Source organism: Camelina sativa, chromosome 3 (assembly GCF_000633955.1).
Source record: "Camelina sativa cultivar DH55 chromosome 3, Cs, whole genome shotgun sequence".
NCBI lineage: Eukaryota > Viridiplantae > Streptophyta > Magnoliopsida > Brassicales > Brassicaceae > Camelina > Camelina sativa.
In genome coordinates, this window is record NC_025687.1 from 25,976,900 (window position 1) to 26,000,963 (window position 24,064).

At 34.1% G+C, this 24,064-nt stretch overlaps 4 protein-coding genes and 1 non-coding gene across 5 annotated transcripts in view; 2 read left to right on the forward strand and 3 right to left on the reverse strand.

Moving 5' to 3' along the window:
* LOC104778134 (homeobox-leucine zipper protein ATHB-15-like) overlaps positions 1–1,700 on the reverse strand; it is a 5,449-nt gene extending 3,749 nt beyond the window's left edge. The window contains exons 1-3 of the mRNA XM_010502505.1: positions 636–1,700; positions 372–531; positions 145–245 (exon numbers count right to left, since the gene is read on the reverse strand). Of these exons, the coding sequence (XP_010500807.1) occupies positions 145–245; positions 372–531; positions 636–841 (467 nt within the window). The 5' untranslated portion in view covers positions 842–1,700. The remainder of the gene's footprint in view (positions 1–144; positions 246–371; positions 532–635) is intronic.
* Positions 4,501–6,694, forward strand: LOC104778136. Its single transcript, XM_010502507.1, has 9 exons — positions 4,501–4,714; positions 4,875–4,951; positions 5,039–5,267; positions 5,370–5,524; positions 5,616–5,661; positions 5,751–5,842; positions 5,940–6,036; positions 6,146–6,202; positions 6,298–6,694. The coding sequence occupies exons 1-9, from the start codon at positions 4,577–4,579 to the stop codon at positions 6,364–6,366; spliced, it is 960 nt and encodes a 319-aa protein (XP_010500809.1). The 5' UTR covers positions 4,501–4,576; the 3' UTR covers positions 6,367–6,694.
* Positions 10,384–13,976, reverse strand: LOC104778137 (zinc phosphodiesterase ELAC protein 2-like). Its single transcript, XM_010502508.2, has 10 exons — positions 13,646–13,976; positions 13,475–13,564; positions 13,346–13,390; positions 13,207–13,261; positions 13,074–13,117; positions 12,366–12,991; positions 12,125–12,272; positions 11,989–12,039; positions 10,927–11,898; positions 10,384–10,853 (listed from the first exon to the last, which is right to left on the reverse strand). The coding sequence occupies exons 1-10, from the start codon at positions 13,964–13,966 to the stop codon at positions 10,533–10,535; spliced, it is 2,673 nt and encodes an 890-aa protein (XP_010500810.1). The 5' UTR covers positions 13,967–13,976; the 3' UTR covers positions 10,384–10,532.
* On the forward strand, positions 14,094–14,167 carry TRNAN-GUU. Its single transcript has one exon. It is a non-coding gene; the product is annotated as a tRNA-Asn (tRNA).
* Positions 14,252–16,127, reverse strand: LOC104778138 (aquaporin TIP2-1-like). The gene is made up of 3 exons (XM_010502509.2): positions 15,881–16,127; positions 15,167–15,417; positions 14,252–14,767 (listed from the first exon to the last, which is right to left on the reverse strand). Exons 1-3 carry the CDS (start codon positions 16,005–16,007, stop codon positions 14,375–14,377), a joined length of 771 nt encoding a protein of 256 aa, XP_010500811.1. The 5' UTR covers positions 16,008–16,127; the 3' UTR covers positions 14,252–14,374.

Here is a 24,064-nt window from a genome sequence, read left to right on the forward strand (position 1 = left end):
TGCCTTTGAAAGAAACTCTGCTAAAGTTTCTTCTGCCATGGACAAAAGTCTGAAAACATAAAATGTATCATTGGACCTCAGAAAAATATGGAAAAGTGAAATTTTTATCTAACAGAGTAACTATATTCCAATCAAAGAACCAACCCTGCAGGACTAGCATCTCTTGGAGGATTCTGAGACGCCAATTGGTGCTGACCACTCGTCACCACCGATTCACAGCTTGTGTCTTTGGCTGGGAGTGAAGGCTGTGAAACCAGAAAAAAACAAAATCAAGGCTTATACCATTTAAAGGAAACTATTGTCCTTAAAGAAACATTCTAGAACTCGTTAAGATAAGAGAAGTGAAGATATTGCAAGAGTAGAATTCTCACATTGTGAGTATGTTGACGGAAGTAGCTGTTTTCATGGACCAGCTGTGACACTTGCTTCTGCAACCTATCATTCTCCTCCATCAAGAGCTTGTTCATTGCCGTCAACTTCCGATTCACAGCTTGAAGCCGTGAAGCCTCTTTCCTTTGTTTCTCTCTACATCTGAAGTTTACAACAGAAACGAAAAAACACAAAGATTGGATCAACTAGATAGAGAGCACAGAAGACCAAAGAAATTTCCAATTACTGCAATTCTTAATCATTACCTTCGGTTCTGAAACCACACTTTGATCTGTTTAGGCTCAATGTTAGAGAGAATAGGACACTCTCTGATCAGCTGCTGACGGCGAATAGAACTCGGTTTAGGACATTCATGATAAAGCCTCTCAAGTGCTTCAACTTGTTCAGGTGTGTATCTCACATACTTCCCATTGTCCAAACATCCCAACTTATCCTTGCAAGACATTGCCATTACTCCTCAAAACTAATCTTCTTCTTAATCACAGTCACAGAATCCACAACTGACTGTAATCACCCCTCCAAATGATAACCAAAGTCTACTCTTTTTCTAACAGAAGAAAACCTTAAAAAAACCACAACATACTAAAAAAAGGAGACACAGAGCTTCCTAATCCACCACAAACTCCACAGCTTGAAGAAACAACTCCAAATCTCCAATCAAATCTAAACCATCTCAAAATCCTAAGCACTTGGAGTGACTTCACAAATCACATTACCTCGAATTATGTTTTCCTTAACGACTTGAAAACACATAGCAGAGGCTTTTCTTCGTGTAATCTCTCGAAAGGGTGACACAAAGACAAAATCTATCCTTTTTAAGAGCTCAAATACCAAAAACACAAGAGAAGAAAGAAAAAACAAAGACTTTTTCCCCCCAAGAATACACCTTTCCCTTTTACAAACACCGAAAAAGAAAAAAGATTCGAACTTTTCTCTGGAAACAAACACAAACTCACACCTAGAAAAAAAAAAAAAGTTACAAACTTTATTATAATTCTTCTCGTGACGGATACAAAACAGAATCACCGAGTAGACTCAGCCATTAGAAACCACGATTCCCCAAATAACTCGAAACGGAGAAGCCATAGTATCAGTTCTCAAACCCATATTCTCCTTCTCCGAGCTCTCATTGAATAAAAATTGAAAACTTTAGAAAAAAAAAGAAAAAAGAACCCTAGAAATTTTTAATGGAAGGTACAAAAGAAGAAAGAGAAAAGTAGTAGAAGAGACGAGGAGGAAGATGTATGTAGAAAACAAATCATAGAGCTACACTGCTGTACTGTTTGTTGTTTTAGATGTTTATCTACTTTGTGTTTTTTTTTTTCCTCTAGCTCGTTCATGGCAACTTTGAATTTTTATTATTATTATTTTTAGCTTTTTTAAATTATATATATTATAATTTAGTTTTAATAATTTTTTATTTTAACCTATGATTTGATAGTGGTGTTGCATTTTTTTTTTTTTTTCTGATTGGCACATTTCATAAGCCAACAACAACACCTCAAGGAGAAAACTATATTTCTCTTTTTGTCTAAAGTACCCTTCTCATGGGCATAATTGTTAATTTTTTCGTTTCAATAGTATTAGAACTAAAAAAAATATATAAAGTGTATGTAAATAATGACATGTTATAGTTAGTTTAACATTTAGAAAAATTAACTATAAAACTGTAAATAAATATTTACAACGTCAACTGTACCATCCTTTGGATGATCATAATCTAGTAAAATTAGCAATTAATTATTTTTAGTGAAACTTTGATTAAATCTAATGAAATAGTTGGCATTCCTTCCATTAAGTATGTTCAACTACCAATTCATATATCACATACATATATATCAATCTTATACATTACAAGCATGTAGTAATATGAAACTATATGACTAGGTTTTTAGCAATTGTAACTTGTAAGTCTAAATTCCTTAGCCTAGTTTATTTTTATAGAGAGTGGCAGAAGTGTAAATGAGGTGAAAATGGAGGGGTAACAAAGGTACAATAGGATAGGGAATGGGGAACGTCAGAGGCGTAGAAAAAAAAAACAAAGGGCGTGTGAGAGAGAGAGAGAGAGGACTGCGTAGGTCGACAGAGACAACATCATTACCTTCTTTGCATGCGTCTCCTCTCCTCCGTCTTAAAGCTGAAGCTGCACTTCTTTTTTTTCTTTTTTTCTTTTTTGCACACTCTCAAATCCTTTTTTTTTTGTCAACTCTATTATTATTCTTACATTTTTCCATATAATGTCTGTAAAAGAATGGTATTAGCATATTATATACTCTTGAATTGAATTAGTCATCATGATAAATTGATTAAATTCATTGTGTCTTTTCGAGTGGTTTCAAGTTACTTTTTCAATTACCAAAATATTTTCACTGTATTCGTTAGTATAGAACTATAGATAGACAAAAAATATAATAAAGCGGAAGTGATTGTGTAAAAATAATAACCTTTGGAGCGGTAAACTTTAAGTCAGGCCTAAACTTAAGCCCAGTCCATCATCTATATCACGGCCAGTGCAATTATGCAAATGTGAGTTTTAAATTTTAATGTACAGTACTTGTTTCATTATGAACCTTTAAAAGGTCACTGATTTTTTAATTTGTCCATTGATCTGTATTTGGAAAATCCAATGTTGATTTCGTTTACAAAAATATCGTATTCTTTGCAAGAGATAGAGATGATTCCTACTGTTCATGCAATTGCCAAATCAGTGAAGCAATCTTGGTGATAAGAGAGAGTTTGAAACGTGCGATATGATCTTGAAACATGTTGTCCAATGAATGCTAATCGTATGCACATCATGTATGTATGTACCAGGTTGTCCGTAGATAAAATTTGCTCCCTTTCTTGAAAAACCAATACTTTCAAGAATTGAATGGTGATTGTATAATAAAATAATAATAGCTGGAAAACCATTAGATCAAACACAGAAGACAAGCATTAAGAGAGCAACTCGAGAACAAAGACCAAAGATTCATCGAGCAACGTCGTTACTGTGGTCAAAATGTGACGGTGTTGTTGTTGCCTCGCTCGCCGTTTGTAGTCAATGGTCTTAAAGTTCGTCGACTTGATGATTAGTTTGATGCTTAATTGGTGTTTAGAGGTTAAGACTAGCTGAGATTAAACATCAAATGTTATTCTGGTCAAAATAACATCTGTTAATTGTACGTAGTATACAATTTTGGATAATGTTGTGTGGTCATATAGTTTTATAATAAGTATTTCTTTATAAAACAGTGGCATGTTTGCATATATGCCCCTACATGAATCTTTCTCTCTACCCGTTATAATTATTATTTTATAAGTAATTCTATTGCAGTACTTGTCCAAATTATATCATCAACCTGTTATATTTTATTTAAAATACAAAAAAAAAGCGATGTTTTGTAGTGTCTTCCACGTTCCAAATAAGCATCTGATTTAAGTGGTAAACTGCACCACGAAATCAACGAACTACACAGACAAACATACATACATTTTGTTTTTTTCATCACAAACATACATACATAATAAATTAAAAAATATTAAAATTAAGAGAAAGTCGCAACGACCAACAACAAATTACATTAAAAAAAATGGTATTGGTGATCAAAACTCAACGACAAAAAGGAGAGAGAGAGAGAGAGAGAGAGTGGGTTAGTTGAATGGCCATTTTGTTCGCATGTCTTGCTCTCTCCTCTCCCTCTTCTCCACCTTCTTTTTATGCTCTCCTGTTTTTCCGATGACTCAAACAATAATAAACTACCTTTTATTTATTCCAATTCTAAACAATACAAAAAGGTTCACCTACATATTAAATTATTAATATACAAAAAATAATTAATTTATGATTTAAAATATATATATATATTACAAACATGTAATAACAAAATTATTAATACAGAATGAGTATAGTTTATGATAATCTTGTATGAAATTGCATGAAAATAAAACTGAGTAATTTAATTAGTTGGAGATATTAGTGGAATTGATCTACCGGCAGTTAAGTCTTTAATTAATTTGGTTTATCCAAAAAAAAGAAAAACACCAAAATTATAATTAGTGCAAAAAGACAAGTGTCAAAATATTAAAGAGATTCATATAACTTATAGAATTAGAAACCCTCAAACAGAATTGTGAAGCTTCCAAAAATATATATATACAAAAAAAAAAAAAATCTCATTCTTCTCGGAGATTAATTAAGCTTTCAATGGAAGAATCTCAGGGCATCAATGGCGTCGATGATTCGTATCGTCATCTCCCAGTTCTCTACTTAACCTTTCTATCGATCTGGTCTCTCTCTGCTTGTTCTTGGACGGTTAACACTTTTAAAAATCGACACGTTCAGGTCAATTCTAATCTCTTAATTTTGTATAAAGCTTCGATTTTTTTCACTCTTGGGTTTTGATTTATTGTTGTAACCATGAATTCAGATGATTCTGTTTTTGATTTTTGTTCTCTTATAAACACAATTTGATTTTTGATTATGTGTTTTTGTTTTAGAGCAGACGAATAGTTTACAATGGACTCTTGCTTCAGTTCCATTAATCAAAGCCTTACAGCTCACTCTGTCTTTCCTCTTTTGGTAAGTCCTCTTTCTGAATTTTATTATTATTGCTGTTAATGTTCCTTTGGCAAAAATTGATGAATCCTGTGTTTTGGTGTGATGTAGGCATTCATGTTTTCACCATCACATTTGCTCTCTTTGGATGTCTTTTGGTGTCTATGTGACCGGTGTTCTGTTTCAGACAGCTTCGTTTGTGTCTTTTTTACTCATCTCTCATGGTTATTGCATCACTTGTGAACGGCTCTCGTTGACTGAACGTAGAACCACAGCTTCTCTTGGTTGTGTTTTTTACTTGACTCTTGTCGGATACAGAGCTTCTGTTCCTTATTTTGCGGTGAGTGATTTTTACATTCTTATCTACTCATTTGAAGCTACTGTTTTTACTTACTTACCAGATGATGATGATGAACCAATCTTTTTTTTTTACTTTCTCCAGGTGCTTCTGATACTTAACTACATTATCTCATTCTATGTTATTTTTCACCACATATCGCAAAACTTATCGGTGTTACGAGAACAGCTGAGTTTCATTGAGGATGAGAATGTTCAAGCTATGCATGATGCTGTGTATGCTAAATATATTATGTTCAAGTACGTTTTGCCATTAACCCTCAGTTTTGTGGTAGATGAAAGTACATAGCTGGCTAAGAGTTTTATATCTTTCTTTTGTTTTTGGTTTCAGAAAATTCCAAGGAGCTATGCAGATTGTAGCCATGCCAGAAACTGTGGTATGAGCATATCTTTCTTTTATATTCACATCATGTTGGGTTTGCTGCTTCGTTGTTTATACTCACACACTCACCTTGACGTTTGGCAGATCTATATGAACATGGATAACTCCTCGCAGAACTATTGGCTCCGGTTGCTAATTCGAGAATGGGCTCAGTTCTGCATTTTTCTCTATATTGGGTAAGTTATGATCCCACTATTCAACTTCTCAAGTTCATTTTTTTATGCTCTCACTTTGGTCAAGAACTAATGAAGTTCCAAACTATACATTTGGTAGTTGGACTTTTAGGTCACAGGACATGGCACCTCGCTTCTCAGTAATGCCTACACTAAAACCCAAAGAGAATACAATGATTCCTCCTATTTATAGCATGGTAAGTAACACAATGTAAACTCGCTTTTGCCTTATCTTGATTTGCTAATATGTTTTAGTTGCAGTAATGTTCTACTTATGCTAATAATCTATATAACTACAAATTTCAGGAAATGGACGCAAAATCTTTCAAAGAATTCAGAAGTCAGGAATGGAACATCGGAGTGGTAAGTCATTTCGTTTTATGCTCTCTTGTTCCATTGGGATGATCAAGCGAGAGTTATATATGTAACTCGTTCTGTGATTGAATCTCTGTTTGCAGCCAATGCCATATTCAAACTACGAAAAGCAAAAAGATTCAGTTCTAGTGATAATTCAGCATCCTCGATAGCATTATGAGGAAAGCAAAAGATACAATGTTTCCTCTCTTCATCTTCCTAAAAAGAGTGAAGGATAACGAAAAATGACTAGAAGTTTCTCTCTGATGATTAAGACAAGATGCTTCCTCAGCAACTACCTTTCTCTCTGTCCTTTTACAGTTGTTAGTTTTGTTTCTCTCTTTTGGGTTTGGGGGGTTTCTTAACTTATAGAGAAATAAAAGTCGATTTTATTGTATAGATGCAAAAGTTAGTTCTCCTATAATATGCTTCAAATGAAAATGTAAACACAAATGTTTCATCTTTTTCTTCAGAAAATTAATCAAATGAAACACTTAGAGAGAGCGAGTAGGAACTCGACGTCTCTAGTCTCTACATTTGTCCGAATCCTTTTAAGAAAAAAAATATATCTCTTCTCCACACTCTACAAATCCATGCCTAAAACAATAATGCATATTGGATTGGATAAAGAATAATGGCATAATTTTGGTGACTAGCTAAAAGTCTTTCAATCACTTTCCGTGTGCTCCTTAACGGGATGCGTAACTCAGTGTTTTAGGCTTCTGGCTAATAAAATTGCACCATGTCATACTATATTTAAATAGCTTACTTTATAATTTTTTCATAGTTGCACCACATGTGGTAATTTCATGTAATTGTAAAATCTAAATTCTAATTTTAAACCATAACGGAATATAACATCGTTTAATTATAAAATATAAATTTTACTCTTCATTTATATACCAACCTCACATATAATTTCGTTTCATTATAAAATCAAAACTCTAATACTCTTTTATAAATCTAAATCGACATATACCTCATCTAATTGTAAAATCTAAACCATAATCTTCTTTTATAAATCTAAACCATAATCTTCTTTTATAAATCTAAACCGATATATAACCTTTTTTAATTGTAAAAACATAAACCTTAAATCCTTTATTAACTTAAACTGACATATAACATCATTTAATTATAAAATGTAAACCTTATGTTGTTATTTATAAACTTAAACTGGTACATATTAAACTTTAACATTTTTCTATTGATAAATATTAAAATTTTATTTTATTCATTTTTATTAGATGACAGATTCTGACTGGCGAAAATAAGAGAGTGTTGAAAAAAGCCTTACCTTCAGAGATAAAACCCAAAAAAAAAACCATTCTCACTACATTACATACGCTTAGCCAATTTTACGTGGTTATTCCATGAAAAGGTTTGTCATAGATTTATAAGTGATTAATTTATCGCTAGGTAGCCACGAAATAACCACTTCTTCATTTTATTTTATTTTGTTGCTAATTTGTGTCAATAAAGTGGGAGCAATACTTGGGTTCACACCTTTTCATTCACCCCCTTCTAAAATAAGGAAATAAAATATGTATACATTATTATAAAATTAAAAAACTTAAACCGTTCTTTATAAACCCAAACCGATATATAATTTCATTCTAATTATAAAATTTAAATCCTAACTATCTTATTTATAAAGCCAAACCGACATATAATTTCATTCTAATTGTAAAATCTAAATCATAACTATCTCATTTGTAAACCCAAACCGACATATGATTTCATTCTAATTGTAAAATCTAAACTCTAACCATCTCATTTATAAACTCAAACCGGCATATAATTTCGTTCTAATTTTAAAATTTAAACCCTAACCATCTCATTTGTAAACCCAAACCGACATATGATTTCATTCTAATTGTAAAATCTAAACTCTAACCATCTCATTTATAAACTCAAACCGGCATATAATTTCGTTCTAATTTTAAAATTTAAACCCTAACCATCTCATTTGTAAACCCAAACCGACATATAATTTTGTTCTAATTGTAAAATTTAAACCCTAACTACCTCATTTGTAAACTCAAATCGACATATAGTTTCGTTTTAATTGTAAAATCAAAATCCTAATTCTCATTTATAAACCCAAACCGATATATAACCTCGTTTAATTGTAAAATCTAAACCAAACCAATATTTAATTTTCCTTAAATAAATGTATACAGGATTTGTTTCCTTAATTTGTTTTCCTTTTTAATTTAATTTTGAATTATTTTTTAAATGAAATATTAGATGGAACATTATGATTGGTTGAGAGGGAAGGGGGTAAATACAAAGGTTCACCCCTAGGAGTGAACCTAAGTATTTGTGATAAAGTGGCTATCGGATCTTATTTAACTAGACATATATTTGTTTCATAAAGATATTGGTATTTTTTTCTTTGACTAAAAAAAAAAGATATTGGTTTTTCTTACACAGAGAGTATCGTGTGCATCAATATTCAACATTATAATGTACTTACATGAATTTTAATCATTTTAAATATGCATTCATCTTTTTCTTTTAGGAATTTTAAATTGTTAAATCGAAAGAATAAAAGAAATTAAATTTAAATTTTAAGACACATAATTTTAGATTTGGATAAGAAAGGGTGTTATGTTATAAATAACATGGCTAGTATAAATAAGTGATTTTTGCGACTCTCCAATCTATTCGGGTTAAAAAGAAACCATAAATATATATATATATATATATATATATATATAATGAGTTTCGTCAGATAGTAACTAAGTCAGTCGCCGTCGTACCGGTACCTATACTGCTGTTGTTGGCGAAGTTTGTCGACACACCTACTACGCCAATAATTCATTGATGTTAATGTTTAAGTCATTTGTATAACCAACACAATATACTGATTTCAGTTAGTTATTGCCAAATTTCCTGATTATTATTTATTAAATAAAAAGTATTAATCAAAGAAAATCTTGAAATCATAATGAGACATATAAAATTTATATCCATCAACATAATATATACAACATCAAATACTTTATGATATATGTTACTACATAATATCAAAAGTCAAATATATCTATGTGAGGTATAAATTCTGCCTTCATTAGTTATAAATACATAATCTATTAACTAAATTTTTTTATTTTTGTTATAATATTTCAATGAATTCAAAATATTCATATTAACTTAACACATGTCAAAATCTTAGATTGATAATTTGGCACATGTCATAATCATGTTAATGACTAACTTTCAAAATCCAACTTTATATAATAAGATGTTTGAGTTTTTTTGGTACAATTCTAGTTTCATTGTCTCATCAACTTTATATTTCCATTTTCCATTGTTGTGGTATTTTTGTATTAAAATGCTTGTAAATTACAACTAAAAGCAATATAAGCTGGTTAGGCATTTAAAATAAAAACAAATGATTAGGCATTTTAATTTTATGAAAAAAAACAAAAGACTTTCAAAAATCAATACATCAATTTGTTTCCATTTGAAAAAAAAAGTAAGTTATTGCAATGGAATTATGGAACTACATTAAACTTGTCTCAACTCTTAGTATTTTATCAGAATTTTGTGTTTGATGCAGAGGGATTGCAATAATTTTTATGGTTTTTGGACATAATAATCACATATAAAGGATGGAGTGCAACACTTTAATTTTTTTTAATAAACTTATCATTATACAACCATTAGTTAAATATTTCAGCAATCAAATCTAAAAGTGTTATTTAAATAACATTAAATATGAACATTATGATACTAGTTTTAATATTGTGGAAAAAGTAATAGGAAATATCAAGAGATTTTCAAACCTACCAAAGCATATGGAAATGCAATTTTCATCACTATCTATTCATTCAAAGAATTCTAAAAGAGGTTCACAATTAATTCAAGATTATGGGAGCATAGTCCCATGACATAGATTTGGATTAATTAGGCTAAAAACATAAATATAAAACAAACTAATTTTCTTGAAAATAAAAGCTTAGTGATGAGACGAAATCTTACTATATGATTGTATGCTCAAAACTCCACATATACGATATATCCATACAATTAGAGCTTAGTGATCCACTTAAATAAATGACATGCCAAAGCTTCATTCATTTTTTGTTCCTATTCCAAGTGAGTTCAATTTGTTGTATAATAGCTGAAATTACATCAACTAGATGTCTACACTAACAAAAAAACTTGTTAACCGTATGAAATCATCGTAACAACTACTTGATTTTAATCATTAGTCCAATGTAACACAATTCAAAACAGCAATGTCCTAAATTAAGACTCTTACTCCTATAAAACTAGAAACAGAGAACAAACGAGCAAGAAACAACCTATTGCATTCTTTGATGGGTCATCACAAAGCTTTTTCCTTTAAGTCATCCATAGCGACATCATCTTCATCTTCAGCCATCTCATCTCTGAAGAGAGTTTTGAAATACGGTAAAACCTTAGGAAGCACTTGCAAATCCGCCATGTTTATACTCATCAGATCAAAGGCAATGCAGGTACTATGCATATGCGACTCATCAATCACTGGAATCTTTGGATATCTCTGGCTAAAATGCGTTAGCACAATCCGGTACACACCCGCTGAAGATCCCATATCGATGGCTTCTTTAGTGGTGCTGTGATTCTTCGCCAAAGCTTCTTCTATCAATGCATCTTCAAACGTCGCCTGTCAAAAAAACAATCAGTTTCTAAATGTCGAAGTCTCACTCATAGAATGAGTTACAAAAAAATATAGTTACCTCATGTATAAGAACAGTTGCATCTCGTGATGCTTCAACGATCTCGGGACAAGGTCTAGTGTCGCCTGAATAAACCATTTTCCATCCAGGGATTTGTACTCCAATGCTGTTTACTCTTTCAGCTGCTTTTATAACGACACCAAAGGCTTGAGGACAATGTACAACAGGAAAACTAATCAAATCCTCCAAACCGGTTTCCCTAAGAACCTTCTTCAGATTCTTTAAACAAAGCAAAACCGAAGAATCATCTGTCGGGATATCAGATCTTTTGAAGACACTCTGAATGGGACTTCCTTCACTAAACAAAGAACCCTTTGCATCACCTTCACTTTCCAAAGAAGCCCAAGAAGTTGCTGTTGTGCTTCTACAATCAAGAAACTCCATATCTAAATCCTCAAGTCTTTGATATGCATCGAGAAAGCGTTTAAGCGGCCTCGGTCCAACTACAATCACTGGCTCATGAGTCACTCCTTTCAAAAGCTTGCTTCTAAGAGCTAGTATTCTCGCAAGACCCGCATGGTGATCAGCGTGGATATGAGAGATCCATATACATCTCATCTTTTTAACCGCTTCATCTGCACCGTCTAAACCATATCTTCTTTTAAGCTGCCCCAAGGTTCCTTCGCCACAATCTAGGAGAAGACTACCTCTAGAGAATAAATCAATATAAATTGCACTGACGTTTCGGTATTTTGAAGGCTGAGATGAACCAGTGCCTAAAAGAACAAACTCCATGTCATCTCGTCTAATGTCTTCAAGACAGCTAGGAAGAACAGTGTTGCTCTCAGTCAGCCATAGCTTTTCGATGATCGTCTTGTTGTGCTGTTTATTCCAGAACAGCTTGATTTCTTCACTTTTATCTTTAATCTCAGGAATTTCAGAAAGCAGCTCATCCACTACTTCTGAGGATGTCAACTGAGCAGGGATAAAAGATCTGTCCATCCCACGGATAGCAAGGGGACGCAGATTGAACTGCTCACAATATACAGAGAAAGTTAACAGATGAGGAGATTTAAGAGCTAATGATAGATTCAGTTTGGAAGTGTTGGAGAGTGTCAATACCTTGAGGAGATTTTCAGCAGTAATGCTTTCAGCAAGATTTGAACTTGAGCACTGTAAGAATATGCAACTTTACTTGATCAAATTTGACGAATCAAAGTTATATAACAACTTAACATGAGAAAAGCAATTAGCAAACCTCGTTCGAAAGAGTGGGATCAATGATCGAGTTATCAGCAAGTTGAGAAGGCCAAAATCCAGGAGCAGGAAAGAACTGCGGGCATAGATAGTTAAGTCTCGCTGCAATTCTTGAACTTGCTTTCAGAATTGGGAAAGCCATATTCTTCCTGGATAATATACACCAAACGAAACATTAGCACCAAGCAAATTACATAATTTTGACTAGAAAGTAGAAACAACTATAAAAAGAGGGAGCAAACCTTTGATGTCCAGCAAGAATGTGTTGAGTCGAATGAAACTTCTTCATCCAGCTTTGGTAAGTAGGACTACTTGTCACATAAGATGGGCTTAAATGTATAATACAATTTACAAACTTTGTTCCATTGGTTTGATCATCAGGACATGAATAATAACTCTCCAAAGAGTTCACTGAGAACAGTGCTGCAGCGTGCGACTCTGTTGGACAGTCCACAAGGAAAACAATGGGACCAGGAAGTGAAGGTCCCATAACATCACTTGGATAAACCGTAATATCTCTTTCATCTGACTTCACTGATTGTCCAGACTGAAGCTTGCTATATTTTGGACCAGGCCTAACACCAAACACCTTCTTGGCCTTCTCTAAGTCAAATTTTCCCAATATTTCAGGTAATTCACATACATATACAACTGAGAGCTCGTCAGATTTGTTGCCAGAGTCTTCCTCAGAGTGACATGGTTTTAAGACAATGGCGGATATTTTCACAACTTCGTCATTGACAAGAACAATAGGATCAGGTGTACTAGAAGGACCAAAACTCCGTGTGTGAACCATAGCCGCCCGTGGAATAAACGACTTCATTGCATCAACTAAATAATTAAGATCAGAAGGACCCCATACATTCACCTTTGTAACAAACAAAAAACAATACTTTCAGCAATTTCAAACACAACAAGAAACACAAAAACAATATGTCAAGAACACTCACCGAAAGACCTTCTTCCCCAATACCAGCAAGAGTTAGTAGAAGACCTATCACATCAAAACAAGAATGACTTAAGCATCACCATAAACCTAAAAGCTCAAGCAACAAAAGACAGAACTCGAAGGCTGGAACAAACCTGGAAGTCCTCCTGCTGTCTCTGAGCAGACACGTGACAAAAATACATGATCAATCTGTAAAACATTCAGCAAATCATCAAATTTCAAACTCACCTCATCATACACATACAGAAACAGAGGAGATTCAATGATACTAACCTTTGATAGTTTAATCTTATGTTCTGTACAGAAACGTTGCAAGCCCTAAAAATTACATTCAATTATACAAGTAAGTGATCACGAAACATACAATTTGAAATTTCTGAATCAGTAACAGGTTTTATATACCTCTCCAGCATTAAAGATGAATCTTTGCTTGTCAAAGAAGAGTAACACAGAAGATGATGTATCCTGAGTATCCATTCCCGTTCCAAGTATCTAAATTGATCAAATTTCAATCAGGATTAAAAATCCAAAATTGGAAAAACGAAGAAGTCTATGATTCATATATAAACAAACCTGTGCGTAAGCAATGGTGTTTGAGGGATTAAGCCTTTGACTTTTGCGTTCAAGATTCCTTTTATTCTTATCGGTTTTGTCAATTCCTTCAGCTCTTCGTTTATTGAACACGAAGGAATTAGAAGACTTGGAACCATTATCAATAGCTTCGTGCTTCTCCATTGAAGACGACGAAGTAGAAGAGAAGAGGGTGGAGAGAGAGAAGGATCGTGGAGAAAAGGGTCTGAGAGAAAGAGGAAAAGGACAAGACTTTATAGAAGACGAAGAGAGGAGAAGAAGAAGGCGTAGGTTTTTGGGTATATAGGGCATTGAGTTTATCATCTCTCGAGAGAGAGAGAGATAAAGAAAAAATTCGAAGTTTTCCTCTTTCGCCCAGAAAGGGTTTTAGCAGAGTCAAAAGAAGACGACTTTAGTATATTAATTTGTTGTTTGGTAAAATATATAACAAGCTGGAGTAGCTCAGTTGGTTAGAGCGTGTGGCTGTTAACCACAAGGTCAGAGGTTCGACCCCTCTCTCTAGCGATGTTTAATTTTATTTTTTTCATTAATTTTATTGAAATTAGTGAATGTTTTTTTGATAATATGGTGGAAGAACCGGAAAAAAAAAAAAAAAAACATGCAATCACATTTGTAAACCAAACTCAAACAAGCAAAAGATTGAAAAACAAGAATACCAAACTAAAAAAACACACACACACATCATTCATCTCATTTATAAGCAAAGATTACTTAAGCAGAGGAAATAAGAGGAACACGTTCGGACTCGGTTGGCTCAGGCTTGGTCTCAGTGATAAAAGCGGTGGAGTAGATAACTCCAGCAAGTCCACCACCAACAAGTGGACCGACCCAATAAACCCAATGTCCTGAGAAATCTCCAGCTGCGAGAGCTGGTCCAAAGGAACGAGCAGGGTTCATGGAACCACCAGAGAATGGACCGGCTGCAAGAATGTTAGCACCAACGATGAGTCCGATGGCTAGTGGAGCGATGGTTCCGAGAGTGCCATTGTTGGAGTCAACGGCTGTGGCGTAAACGGTGTAGACCAATGCGAATGTAATAATGATCTCCATCACTACTCCTTGTGTTGATCCTACTCCAGCCGCAACGCTGTGGATTGGAATCGCCTGCGTTTTAAAGTTTTGTTGCGTTTTGTTAATAAAAAAAAACATTTTCTTTTTGAAACAACTCAGTTCATAGCTTTTTTATTATGGCATTATGAACGGAAAAGAAAAAAATACGACACTTTAAATAATAATATAATATGAAGTTATTGTATGTTAATAATAATTAGAAAAAAAAAACTAATATAAGAAGAAGTTGTTGAGTGTGGAAAATATGAATCATGCACTTTGTAACTAATTATTTTCACAAATTAAAAGTTTGTAACCTTATCAAATAAACTGAGGTTATTCTATTGAGAAAACATATCATTTTCCGTAATGAATGCTCTATATTAATTAGAATTAAAACTGAAAACATATAGATATTATTAATCTAGTTATAGTGAGTATATTAGACCATACCAAACCACCGGTGACAAATTTGAGAAGGAAGCAAGCAATGGTGGAGCCGAGAAGCTGAGCAATCCAGTAGAAAACTCCGGTGATGATTGTGACTTTTCCACCGACGACAAGTCCAAAAGTCACGGCTGGGTTAACATGGCCACCAGAATGGTTAGCTGCGATCGAAACCGCCACAAAGAGAGCAAAACCATGGCAAATCGCAATCGCCACTAGTCCGGATGCATCAAGAGCAGCGTTCTCTGTTAGCTTTCCTGTATTTTACAAACAATAATGACATTCGGTAAGTAATAATCCAATTTTATCAAATTAGGAGACTAAATCAAAATTTCTACGGATATAAATGGTAATAGTTTGATAGAATCGGTGTAACAGTTGAAAACAATGTTACCAATATAACTAGATAAAAGTAAGTTTCGATTCTATTTGGTTGGTCAACGTTAGCTTCCCTACTAGCCCTCTATGTTATAGCTGGTTAAGTAGTGGCCCATGATTAAATATATCTGATTATAACCATCGTCTATAATTACAAAAAAAAAAAAAAAAAAAAAAAAAAAANNNNAAAAAAAAAAACTACCATATAGTTAGTTATCAATAAATAAGATTCGATCCTCTTTGGTTAGTAATTAACAATCGATCTTATATGATCGAGCGAAATGAGCGAATTTGAAATGTATTAGGTTGCATATGGTGCAAACTGAGAGATAGAGAACGAACCAAAGGCAATGGCGGAACCAACGCCAGCAAAAACAAAGAGCAAAGTAGAGATGAACTCGGCTAGGTAAGCTTTTAAAGTGTTCAATTTAAAGGAGTCTTCAAAGGAACCAAAGTCAAGACCGGCCATTGTTGAATGCGAGAAGAACGTATAGAAGAAAGAAGCAGAATATTTTTTTTGTAAATTATAAAAACTAGTTTCCTCTTACTGAAGAATAAGATTAGTTGCCGATGCGAAACACACAAGGACCCTTTCCATGTCCGACTCTATATATAAGAGCATATTCTTAATATATAATCCACAAATAATTAACTACCCCACTTTTAACAATATAAGTTTTGTAGTGGGCTGGACATGAGTTCTAATGATTGGTTTTTTCCCCTATCATATAATGTTTTACGTCATGGCCGGTTAACGAAATGTTGATGATAACGACATGAGTAATTGTTAAAAATAATATAAATCCATGATTAAAGTTTAGCTAGCCATTTATCAATTCACATAAATACGTGATGGTTATTTAATTCAGTAGCTTGAATCAAGAATTCATTTTTTCGATTAGGTGACCGCAATTAACATGATTGATCAATGATCATATTGTTTTGGGAACACTAACTAATAGTATTTTGGTTTGGTGGACCTAAAATATTAACGGAGAGGATAAGATATAAAGAGACGAAAAGAACGTAAATACGGGGACAAAAATGAGAGGGATATTCAAACCGGAAGTAGAAGCTGAGGTCAAAAAAGCCTGGAATCTTACTAATACTCGTGTGGGATCCTCATCCTCAGACAGACTCCGAGGTTGCAGAAAGGCGCTTAGCTCCTGGAAGAAGAAAAATAACACAAATGCAAAGGACAAGATTCATCAAGTCGAAGTAGCTCTCGAAAATGACCAATCAGCAAGATTTCCGAACCTAGATCATGTCCAGTTCCTAAAAAGAGAGCTAGCTAGAGCCTACAGAGATGAGGAAATTTATTGGCACCAAAGAAGTAGAGATAAATGGATGAGATGTGGGGACAGGAATACAAAATTTTTCCATTCCTCTGTTAAAGGCAATAGGTCCAAGAAAAGGATCGAAGTTCATAAAGACATCAATAGAAACGAGCAACAATCTGAGGCAGCTAAAGGAGAAGTAGCTTGTGCTTATTTTCAGAACCTCTTCACCTCATCCAATCCTTCTAGCTTTGCACATTGGTTTGAAGACTTTCCATCAAAAGTAACAGAAGATATGAACAAGTCTCTACTAGAACCGGTTACAGATGAGGAAATTAAAAGAGCTATGTTTGCAATCAAACCTTCTAGTGCTCCAGGGGCAGATGGAATGTCGGGATTATTCTTCCAACACTTCTTGTCAACGGTTGGCCCCCAAGTTACCTTTGAAGTAAAAAAGTTTTTTGAAACTGGCCATTTCCCCACAGAATGGAATTACACTCATCTTTGTTTAATTCCCAAGATTCCTCATCCTTCTGAAATGGCTAATCTGAGGCCAATTAGTCTTTTCTCAGTACTATACAAGGTTATTTCAAAGATCATTGTACAAAGATTACAACCATTGCTCCCCTTAATTGTCTCGGAAGCTCAATCAGCATTCGTTTATGAAAGACTCATCTCCGACAACATTATGGTGGCTCATGAAATGGTCCATAGTCTTAATGCTCATTCGATCATCTCCTCAGAATACATGGTGGTAAAATCTGATATGTCAAAAGCTTTCGATTGGGTTGAATGGAGTTACTTGCGATCCATTCTTGGAGCCTTAGGTTTTCACGAAAACTGGATCAATCTGGTCATGTTCTGTGTATCCTCTGTCACTTACTCGGTCTTAATAAATGATCAACCCTTTGGTATGATCATTCCCCAGAGAGGTCTCAGACAAGGAGATCCCTTATCTCCCTTCCTCTTTGTCCTCTGCACAGAAGGATTATCACATATACTAAACTCTGCTCAATCATCTGGTCCCATCAATGGTATCCAATTTGACTCCAAAGGTTCTACAATCAACCACCTTTTATTCGCAGATGATAGTCTTTTCGTGTGTAAGGCCAACAAAGAGCAAAACATGGTGCTACAGTTGATCCTTAAAGTCTATGGCAAGGCTACGGGGCAATCAGTAAACCTCAACAAGTCATCAATCACCTTTGGGAAAAAAGTACCATAGTTTCACAAACAAGAAATCAAGAACACTCTTCAAATTCAAAATGAAGGAGGTGCAGGTACGTATCTCGGTTTACCTGAGTGTTCTAGTGGTTCCAAGGTTCAGATGTTGGACTACATCAAGGACAGGTTAAAATCCAAAACCACAGGCTGGTACGCTAGACCCTTATCACAGGGAGGTAAGGAGATCCTATTGAAATCATTTGCCTTAGCTATGCCGGTCTTCGCGATGTCGTGCTTCAAATTGCCTAAGACTACCTGCTCCAACCTCTCTAGTGCAATGGCTCAGTTCTGGTGGAGTTCCTTTGAGCATAACCGTAAGATTCATTGGCAAAGCTGGGAAAAAATGTGTCTCCCAAAAACTCATGGAGGTTTAGGTTTCCGTGACATTGAACTCTTCAACCAAGCTCTTTTGGCAAAGCAGGCCTGGAAAATCATTCAATTTCCTGATTGCTTTTTCTCTAGAGTCATGAAAAGCAGATACTTCCCAGATTGTAACTTTCTTGAAGCTTATCTTGGCCAGAGACCCTCCTTCGGTTGGAGAAGCATTCTGCATGGACGTAACCTGCTTACTAAAGGTCTGGTTAAAAAAGTTGGTAATGGTTCTTCTCTCAGAGTTTGGGTAGACAAATGGCTGGAGGACGAGGTTGAAGGCATAAGAGCTCCTTGGATAAAAAATGACTTCATCAACCCAGATCTCAGGGTTCAGGAACTGATCAATGTTGAAACAAGAGACTGGGATTTGGAAAAACTGGAGGAACATTTCTTTCCCGGAGATATAGAGTTGATTAAAGCTTTTAAGCGAGTGGTTTCTATGGAGGATTTTTGGATTTGGAAGCATAATAAAAGTGGGGATTTCTCAGTTAAATTAGCCTATTGGTTGGCGAACAACACTCTTGATAACACTTTACTGCATGAAGCCTCCATTCAACCTTCTATCAATCCACTTAAGGAACAGGTTTGGAAAGTTTCTACTAATCCCAAAATTAAAGTCTTTCTTTGGAAACTCCTTAGTGGAGCAATACCGGTGGCAGAATTACTCTCTCATAGAGGATTGAAGGTGGACAGCAGATGTCAAATCTGTGGACTTGAAGGAGAATCAATTGAACATGCGATTTTCAACTGCACCTTGTCTAGACAGATTTGGGCACTTTCAGACTATCCAATGCGAGAAGGAGAATTGGCTACCGGTTCAGTGTTCTCCTTCATTCATCACTTTCTCATAAACAAGGATAACTTAAATTGGCCTAGAGATTTGAGGAAAAGTTTTCCGTGGATCATTTGGCGAATCTGGAAAAACCGCAATCTCTTTTTCTTTGAAGGTGAAACTTTCTCACCCTTAGAGTCCATCCAAAAGATAAAGCTAGACGTTGAAGAATGGTTCTTAGCTCAGATTGTTCAAACCGAGGTTGAGATGGTCCCAAATCCTCAAGCAGTGGTGGTTCCTACCCATTTGGTTTCATGGGAGGCACCTGTCAACGGATGGGTCAAATGTAACATTGGAGTCTCATGGTTAAAGAGAAACAGTTTGACAGGCGGTTCATGGGTTCTAAGAGACAGCACAGGGGATGTGTTGATGCACAGTAGAAGAGCCTTTAGTAACTTAAAATCTAAAGATGCGGCTACTTTGTGTGTTGTGTTATGGGCGATAGAAAGTATGGTCAGTCATCACTATAATCAGGTCATCTTCGCTTTTGAAGATGTACAGCTAGTTGCGGTTATCAGACCAAATGCATGGCCTTCCTTCCGATATCAAGCTTCAGAGTTATGGAGGGTACTAGGTAGAATAATTTTTTGGAGATTAATAGTAGAAGATCCTGCTGCGAATAGAGGAGCTGCTCTCATTGCAAAAAGCGTTACATCAGATTGCATACTACAATCTTATGTTGCGATCAGTCACCCCTTTTGGCTAAATTCGGTGTTTGAGAATGAGAGAGTTTAGTCCTCTATGGGCTCAGATAAGGTGAACGGTTAGGTATTCCTTCGTTTTTTGGTATAGACCCATCCTTTGGGGATTTAAGCTTATGTTCTTCTTGACAAGCCTTTTCACAAGGCTCTTAGTGTAAACGTTTGTAAAGTCTCGGACTTAATATCCTAATATAATCAACTCCAGATGTTTAAAAAAAAGTGTGAGCTGTGATCAAAGAGCTGTGATCCATGTGATATATGGTGAGATTTTGAAGACACTTTGACTAATTTTAAAGAGCTCTTTTCCCTTTTTATGCAGATTTTTTTTTTGGCGGATCATTTTAGTTCAAGATTTAACAAAATATGATGGTAATTTGGTTGACCAAACCATGTAATATTGTAAACTTTTTGTATTAATGCGATGTTGTTGTATGTATTAATGCGACGTATTTAAACTCGGCTGATTGAACAACGACAATAACATGGAGTAAATTATTATGTTAAATATCATTATTGCAAAATATTTTTCTGTATATAAACAAAACAATATCTAAACATACATATGTATATATTTATGAAATGGACAGTGTATGGCTAGAATAGTAATTAATGTGTATATTATACTTTCTTCTAATTATTAAAACTAAATGGAAATGTGAATTTAGTGTTACGATCTAACTTATTTGATTAGTTAATGCAGCAGAAGTGTAGAACTTAATTAAACTTAAAAGTCAAACCTAAACTTAGTTTACGCTTTACATAATGGGTTGAGATTAGGTGGCCGCTAAGTTGGAGGCTGAGTTAAACAAATCTTTAAAATTTTATAATAAGTTTGATTTCGTTGTCTTGCCTCCATCCATGAACAAGAATATTTACCAATTAAGAGTTGTTGACTTTATATATTGTTTTCCTAGTTTTTACTCCAACTTTTACTCATCTTTGATTTAGTGTTTGCCCTCAATGTAACAAGTTTTACATATTAAAATATTTCCTGAATAATTTACTTTTTTCAGTAAGCATGTATAATCTTTTTTTTTTCCAAAAATAGGTAGACGCAAAAGATACAAAAATATTCTTAAAACTCACGAGAAAGGCTATTATGAATGACCAACGTAGCGGTTGATGATATTCCATACTAAGACAAAACGAAAGGGATTAAGTTGAGGAGTAGTATGTAATCTCTAATGTGATTTTCTTGATGAAAATTTAAAGAACTTTTGCTAACGAATGAGCATATATATCGAAAAGAAGAATTGTGTAATTTCGCTACATTGATTCAATAATATTTTGTACACACTGGCAAAATGTCATATCAATGAATAAGGTGTAAATGTTAGTGAAAAATTGAATAATCCTTTAGGTTTTAGGTTTTTTTTACTATTACAATCTTGGATTAGCGTTTCAGTTTCCTACATTTTTTTTTCTTTAACATGTAGGAAAAAAAGGGAGTCTGTCCACCAATATCTGCCATTAAAGGGCCGAGCCATAACAGATGAGAAGCTATACGACTCAATTCCAGCATAATTACTCTGATATAGCTGGCCCTTTTAGGAACTTGAATATTTCCCAATTGTTCTGGTCCATTTACTGTTATTGCTTCTGTAACATAGTAGCTAAATAATCTCATCGCGTTACATAAGGTAAATATTGTATAATTGTTCGGTTTTCTGCAATTTTTTCCATCCTCCAGATCCGTAAAAAGCGACGGACGAGGCGAGTTTCATTTGGTGGTGATGGAGACGACGGGGAGATTTTAGTCGTTTTCTGTTAGATGGTGATCTCGGTGGTAACAACGGTCCATTCGGATTTGGAGGCGGAGGTAACGATGGAGGCAGAAAGGGATGGAACTACGGCGGCGGTGGTGGTGGTTTCGGAAGGGAGAATTGGGACGAGTCTTCGTTTCCGTCTTGGTCGGATCCGGCAATGGAGTTCGTGTACTGTGGTCTGGGTATGACCTTTCCTTCAATGTACCTTTGACTTTGCAAGAAAGCTCTTCAGAGATCAAAGCACCAAAGCCAATGTAGGTAGAAGTGTAAACATAAATGCAAAAAAAAATTAAATTAAGAGACTCAAAATAAGAATTCGGAGGAAAACTTTTAATTAATAATCACAAAGTTCTTAATCTACTCAAAACACAAAATCTATTAATAAACAATCTTAAGAGGCCTAAAATATATTTCCCCATTGGGGTTGCCCTTAACTCTCACGTCCATTGTATTTCTTCTTTTTCCTCTTTATCGTCTCTCTCTCGATATTGCACTCCGTCTAGACTCTAGACCACCATCACCATGGTCAGAAGAAGAATCCTAGACCGTAAGTTCTCTGTTTTTAGATTTCTAGATTTCATCTGTTTTTAATTGTCTGATGATTGTTTTATGAGTATATTTTTTTCCCGTTTCGTGATTGTGTATGAGTTGTTCCGTGTCGCAGATGTTCGGGCATTTTTCTTCTGGGACGTTAACAGGTGGCACCCCTCTAAGGAGAGTATTTTTTTCAAGGAACCTCGTTATATCGATTTGGCTTTCCGCTTATTTTTTTCATTCTTAACTCATAAAACTTATATACATTCAGGTGGTCATAAATGGGCGATCGCTCATACATTGCTATTCGACTTTGCATGTTGAATCAAATGAAGAGGTATTTGCATCAAATTGATTCTTAAACCTCGCTCATATGTTGAATCAAATTGTTTGTGTATATACCGGTTTCATTTGATTCTTAAACCTCGCAGATGTTGGCACATGCGTCTTCTGGGACGTCCAGGATTACCTAGCTAGTCCCTCTAGGTCTAGAGCCGGAAACGTTTGTTCAGAATGTCAAGACAATCCAAATTTTAACAAAGATGAGTGAATCAATGTTGATTAATAAACTGAAAGAAAAGAATATTCAGAATTTTTAAATTTGGAGGTGTTATCAAAGAATAAAAAATCTTTTTAAAGTCCATAAAAAACTATATATATATATATATAAATAAAGAGGTGTGAAACAAAAATGTATGAGACAAACAAGTGCGAACATTAAAAGTTAGGAGTACGATGAAAAAACACAATTGTTGGATCAAAAAAATTCAACTTTCGAGATTATTAACAGATCTAAACAGTTAGATGAGATAATAAAAATAATCTCATCCGTTAGATTTAAATTTACCTTTATAAATGGGTTTGCTACAATATATAAACATATAAATCTAAAAAAAAATTAGAAATCACAATCAATTACCTAGATTAATACTTGGAAGAGATGACTGATGCGGTATAAATAGAAAACGACACCAAACAAAAGTTAGACGATGGAATCAATAAATAAAACAATCCAAATTTTAACAAAGATGAGTGAATCAATGTTGATTAATAAATTGAAAAATAATAATACTCAGAATTTTTAAAACTTGGAGGTGTGAAACAATACTCAAAAAACAATAAATCTTTTCAAAGTCTATAAAAATCTGTATATATATGTAAAGAGGTGTGAAAACAAAGAAGTGTGAAATAAAAATGTGTAAAATAAAGAGGTGCGAAAACTAACAAGTGCAAACATTGAAAGCTAGGGGTAAAACAAAGAAACACAACTGTTGGATCAAAACATTGCAACTTTTGAGATTCTTAACAAATCTAAACCGTCAGATGAGACAATAAAAACAATCTCATCCATTATATTTAAATTGACCCATAAAAGTGGGTTGCTATTATATAAAAATTAAAAAAATACTCCAATAAATTGATTATATTTATTAACTAGTAAGTTTAAAATTTAAATAATACTCAAAAAAAAATAAAATTGAAACTTTTTTTGATATTCCATAAATATCTATATATAATAAACAAAGAGGTGTAAAATACAGAGTTGTAAAACATAGACGTGTGAAACAAAAAGATGTAAAAATTAATAGGTGCGATTTTTGAAAAATGGAGATATGACGAAGAAACACGATTATGGAAAAAAAAACTTGCAACAGCTAGGATCATTAATAATTCTAAATCGTTAAATGAGATAATATAAATAATCTCATCTATTAGATTAAAGTTGACCCCCAAAAATGAGTTTAATAGAAATAGAACAATACAAAAAGAGTAAAATAAACCTTGTAGGCCTGAAGGTTTATGTCTTTATAGATCATTAA